General features: G+C 40.2%; 1 protein-coding gene across 1 annotated transcript in view; it reads left to right on the top strand.

The window, feature by feature from the left end:
- Positions 1 to 1,060: 1,060 nt before the first annotated feature.
- MYBPC1 (myosin binding protein C1) overlaps positions 1,061 to 6,000 on the top strand; it is a 104,809-nt gene continuing 99,869 nt past the window's right edge. Inside the window, exons 1-2 of the mRNA XM_024732130.1 lie at positions 1,061 to 1,195; positions 2,826 to 2,950. Coding sequence (XP_024587898.1) covers positions 1,061 to 1,195; positions 2,826 to 2,950 — 260 coding nt within the window. The remainder of the gene's footprint in view (positions 1,196 to 2,825; positions 2,951 to 6,000) is intronic.

The raw sequence follows: 6,000 nt of genomic DNA, 5'->3' as shown, positions 1-6,000 counted from the left end.
AGATTTTTGGGCTTAACAGGATTTGAAGGTACATAAATGTTTTTTCCCTTTAACTTAAAAGACTTCGAACTTGACTAAATACTAAGATATGAAAATGTTTCTCTATTTTTCTTGATGGAAACTAAAGCCAATCTAACTTTCAGGAATATTTTATATGATGCTTATAATGACTTTGTCTGACTTGTGGTCCTAAGTCATGAAATCATTCTATTGATACATCCCTCAAAATTAAGACACTGAAACTCTTATTTCTGGAACTTTCCCCTTCATAATCAATAGATAGACATACTGAAGGTCCTTTGCAGACTTTGCTAGTTGATCACTGCATTTTCCTCATTTTCCCAGAGGCCTTAAAAAGTAGCATTGCAGGTGGCACTATGGAGATCTATGAACTGAGCCTAGACAGGACATATCTTTGCCACCTTCCTTGTCATGCTAAGGGATCAATGAACATCTTAGGATTGGGAGACATGTGTTTTCAAAGGAAAGATATTCACCTAAATTTTTTTTTTTTTTTTTTTTGTGGTACACGGGCCTCTCACTGCTGTGGCCTCTCCCGTTGCAGAGCACAGGCTCCGGACACGCAGGCTCAGCGGCCATGGCTCACGGGCCCAGCCACAACGCGGCATGTGGGATCTTCCCGGACCAGGGCATGAACCCGCATCCCCTGCATCGGCAGGCAGACTCTCAACCACTGCACCACCAGGGAAGCCCAACCTAAATTTATTTGAGGAAATATAGGTTAATGGTTAAGACCTTGGATTCTGGTAAACATACCTTCTTTCAAATACTGGCTCCACCGCTTCCTAACTGTGAGCTATGGAAAATTATCTAACCTCCTTGTACCTCAATTTCCTCATCTTAAAATGAAGATAGAAATGCAGCATTTTATCAATATGAAAGGAGATAATGCATGTAAAATGCTTAGCAGAATGCCTGGGACACTGGAAACGTTTACTAAATGATTATGGTTACTTCCCTGAGTTTTCTCGGAGTGAGATGAGGGAAGAAGCACACCTTCAACCAGGGAGGAAAATGAGGGCACTGTGTGACAGCAGCAATGGTCCGGGCAGCTGAGCAGGACCAGAGTCTTTTCAAACAAAGGCACCGGGCAGAAAATAAATCTGAGCTGCAGAATCCCATCTCAGAGGCCCCAGCGCTGCAAATAGCAGCTGCAGCTGCAGACCAAGGGCTGGTATTTACATGTCCACAGTGTGAAAAGACTCATGGTGACAAACTGATCTTTTCCATCACACCCACACAAAGCCAGCAATCGCACATAGGAGTAAATTGAATATTTAGCAGCCACTTTTTAGTAGAGTATAGTAGACTAACTGATAATACAGATTACGTATATGGGAAATAGGGATCGGTGAATTTTGCATACTGATTAGATGCTCTTATATGTTCTATAGATGATTCTGGACTGTTTAGCTGCCAGTAGTAACTCCTTCCATCTGTAGGACATTTACCAGGTCCAGACACTGTGCCAAGGACTTCACACGTGTCAGCTCATTTAACCCTCCTGCATCTCTACGGGGCAGATGTGATTGTTGTCCCTGTCTAAATCTTGAAATGGGACCAGCAACAGATGAGGAAACTAATGCTCGGAAAGTTAAATACTTTACCATACATTGCAGGATTGTAAGTACAGAGCCGAGATATAAACCCAACTCTGTCTGACTCCACTGTCTCATCTGTTAAAACTTTGCTGTGCCGCCTTGAAATGACAATGACATCTTACTCACAAATGATTTCATGTGCTTATTTCTTGTTGCCTCAAACGGGACCCCCATGGGGCAGGGCAAGGTGCCACACCTGCTTGTTTTGTATCTCCAAGCTTTCAGTGCCTAGTAGAATAAATACTTATTGATAGATAAGATGTTATGATGAAATAGGGGAATGGGAGAAATTGGTCGGATCCCATTGACATTACCTCAAAGTTACTAAAAAATAAAAATAAAAAAGAAGAAAGATTTACCTGTCAATCCATAGGCATTTATTGTTTTCAGCTACAAATTACTACATGCCTGTTGCAAGCTATAAAGACAATTAAGACAAGATGCTGCCTCAAGAATACCAAAGTTTTGACTAAGTATTACAAATTCAAATGCCCACCTGGGCTCCATACTTAACGCAAATGAGTGAAGTGGCCCAAGAAGCAAACTGGGGTGACCCCTCCTCAGCTCTAGCCTATGGTTTCTGTCTGGACCCAGTATTTCCAAGAGAAGCCAGAAATTCATGATTTAAATGATTTTTATATTTTTTACATGAAACAAGTGTGCCGGCCAGGCAAAATTCACTTGCAGATTAGGTTTAGCTCACAGGCTACCAGGTCAAGCTCTCTGGTTTAAACAATAAGACACATAAGTAAGAACAATAGGAGTTAGACTGTAATTACCATACAAGGAATATATGTAAAGTATTCAGTGAAGTCAGAGATAACTTCTAGCTGGGGCATTAGAGAAGACTGTGTGGAGGAAGGAAGTCACCTTAGAGTTTATCCTTCCAAAATGCATCAGCTTTGGAACCACTATGGTGGGAAGGAATGCTGTTTCAGCTGCAGGAGATAGTAGGAGCCAACACCTGCAGATGGGAAGTCATAGGTCAGGGTTGGGGACCTCTGAGTTACACTGTACTTTGGTTTTTAAAATTTGTTTCATTTTGGTTTGTTTTTTGGTTTCTTACGAAAAATAAATTTATTGTACATGTAACCTGTAGTCATCAGAATTAGGAAAATGTGTTTTTCCTATAAACACTGTAAGCATGGAGAAGACATGGAGGCTGAAAATTGTTAGGGTCCATAAATTAAATGAAATTTTAAGGCAATGGAGCGCTCAGTGATTGTAAACTACTGCATGGTGTATGACAGGGACATGAAGCTTAAAAGAATATCCGAGTCTTGGAAAGGATCCAGCAAAGGCACCAGGACTAATTTGGGAGATGAAGGGTATGTCTTATGAGGAGAGGCTTAAAGGGCTTAACATGCTTCAGCTTTAAAATAAGGCGGGTGAGCAGAGTTCTATTGATAGCCTGCAAAGCTTCCAGTATGAACTTGTACTTGGTGTGAGATAAAATTCAAAGTCACACTAAGGAATGTCAAGAAGGCAGGTTTCTTTCTTTTTCATTTTAAGAATGGTGAGTCCAGGAACATTTTGTGCAAGAAAGTTTTTAAAAATGGAATGGATTTCCATAAGTATTTGGGGGAACAGCTTCAATTTTATCACCACCCATTCACTGAAGTGCTAAATTTAAATGTCAGTTATTCATGATATCAATCTATAATGTTGTGAGTAGAAACATCACTGTCCTGGTAGCTGCAAGTGCACGTAGAATAAACTTGAGACACACACAGAGATAGAGGCAGAGATAGAGAAATGAGAGAGAAAGAGAGAGGGAGAGGGAATTTACTTAGCAATCACTTAGTAAAGCTCTGCTAAAATTTTACAAATTCACAAAACCTGCACCACCCTCGCTACTTTTTCCTTCTTGTTTCACATATAATGAGGCAGTTTATGGCAGGGAGAACTGGTAGACCTAAGAATGTCAGTAACAATTCTGTGGGATCAGGCTTCAAATTTTAAATCACTTGGTAACCTGCTTCCTTTTGTATTTTGACTAATTTCATTGTGGATCCTGGACTTCTGCTCTTCACGACTTAGTTTAAGCTCAGAAATCTTCACAAAATATGCATAGGAAAAAACTGGGAGAAAATACTACGATTTTAACAATTTTTTATCTCTAACTGTTTAAATTTTTAATATTTACTATACATTGTAGGGTCAGAAGTAGAGCTCAGGATCAAGGTCAGAGGTGGATTCTGAAAGTTGTTCACACAGTAATAGCTGAGGGTGTGAGAGGGGACTAGTTCACCCAGGGAGAGAATGTACACAGAGAGGGAGAGGTCCAGCAGCAGAATCTTGGGCAAAGTTCCCCCAACCTCCACCTCTGGCCAAGGGCCCAGGCAAAGGAAAAGAGGGAAAGCAGGGGGAGAGGCAGGGTCTATCTACTGCCGTTTAGATCCGTAAGCCCCTTCCTCCTGATCACTTATTGATCATCTAAACAGAGCCCATTAGCTATTCACATATCTTTTGCTATGGACTGAATTGTGACCCCTTCCGCCCAATACATGTGTTGAGCCCTACCCCACATGTGATAGTATTTGGAGATGAGGCCTTTTGGATGTCATTAGGTTTGATGAGGTCATGAGGGTGGAAAGCTCACAATGAGATTGGTGTCCTTATAAGAAGAATCACCAGAGAGTTTTCTCTCTGTCTCTCTCTGTCATGTGAGGACATAATGAGAAAGCAGCCATCTACAAACCAGGAAAGGAGCTCTCACCAGAACCTGACCATGCTGGCACTCTGATCTCAGACTTCCAGCCTCAGAACTGTGAGAAATAAATTACTGTTAAGACACCCAGTCTATGGCATTTTGTTACTGCAGGCTGAGCTGACTAATGCACCTTCAAAAAATGTTTTTTGAATAATCTTTACACATTTTCAAATTGAAATTTTAAATTTTCTATCATAAGTTTAAATCATTTCAAAGAATGTAATTTCCAGCCTTCTGTAAAAGATGACATTAAAAATAAAACTGTAATCTCATTATTTTAAATATCTCCCATAGAATAAAAATGTCATAGTAATAGGGTACCCACCATAATATATTAAAGACATATATATAAGATTATATCAGACAGAATAGATTTTAATTCAAAAATTGTCACAAGAGACAAAGTCCATTATATATTGATAAAAGGATCAATTCATTAAGAAGAGGCAACAAGTATAAACATATGCACACCAAACAACAGAGGCCCAAAACATATGAAGCAAAAACATTGACAGATTGAAGGGAGAAATACAGTTCTACAATAGTTGGGGACTTCAATATCTCATTTTTAATAATGGATAGAACATCTGGACAGATGATCAGTAAAGAAATAGAGGACTTTAACAACACTATAAACCAAGGAGACCTAATAAACATCTATAGAACACTCCACCAAACAATAGCAGAATACACATTCCTTTTTTTTTTCTCGTTGCGGAGCACAGGATCCAGACGCGCAGGCTCAGTGGCCATGGCTCACGGGCCCAGCCGCTCCGCGGCATGTGGGATCTTCCTGGACCGGGACACGAACCCGTGTCCCCTGCATCGGCAGGCGGACTCTCAACCACTGCACCACCAGGGAAGCCCCATGTTCTTTTTAAGTATACATGGAGCACTCTCCAGGATACACCAAACGTTAGGTCAGAAAATAAGTCTCAATAATTTTTTAAAAATTTAGATCATAGGGGCTTCCCTGGTGGCGCAGTGGTTGAGAGTCCGCCTGCTGATGCAGGGGACACGGGTTCGTGCCCCGGTCCAGGAAGATCCCACATGCCGCGGAGCGGCTGGGCCCGTGAGCCATGGCCGCTGGCCTGTGCATCCGAAGCCTGTGCTCCGCGGCAGAAGAGGCCACAACAGTGAAAGGCCCGTGTACCGCCAAAAAAAAAAAAAAAAATTTAGATCATACATATATTTTTCTATGACTACAATGGAATGAAGCTGTAAATCAATAACAAGGAAAACTAGGAAATCCCCAAATATGTGGAAATTAAACAACACATTCTTAAATAACCACTGGATTGAAGAAATCACAAGGAAAATCAGAAATCACTGAGATGAATGAAAGTGAAAACATAACATATCAAGATTTATCAGATGCAGTGAAATCAATGCTGAGAGTGAAATTTATAGCAATAAACACCTACACTACAAAATAAGAAAGATGTCAAATTAATAACCCACTGTGCACATTAAGGAACTAGTAAAAGAAGACAAACTAGATTCAAAGCTAGCAGAAGGAAAGAAATAATAAAGATCAGGGCAGAGATAAATTGAGAATAGAAAGAATCAATAAAACCAAAAGTTGTTTCTTTGAAAAGATTAACAAGAGAGAAATGTAAGTAGCTAAAAGTATAAATGAAAGTGGAGACATTACTACCAACATTT

The sequence above is a fragment of the Neophocaena asiaeorientalis genome, unplaced genomic scaffold (genome assembly GCF_003031525.2).
Source record: "Neophocaena asiaeorientalis asiaeorientalis breed wild unplaced genomic scaffold, Neophocaena_asiaeorientalis_V1.1 scaffold418, whole genome shotgun sequence".
Classification (NCBI taxonomy): domain Eukaryota; kingdom Metazoa; phylum Chordata; class Mammalia; order Artiodactyla; family Phocoenidae; genus Neophocaena; species Neophocaena asiaeorientalis.
This window is presented reverse-complemented; position numbering and strand designations above follow the sequence as displayed.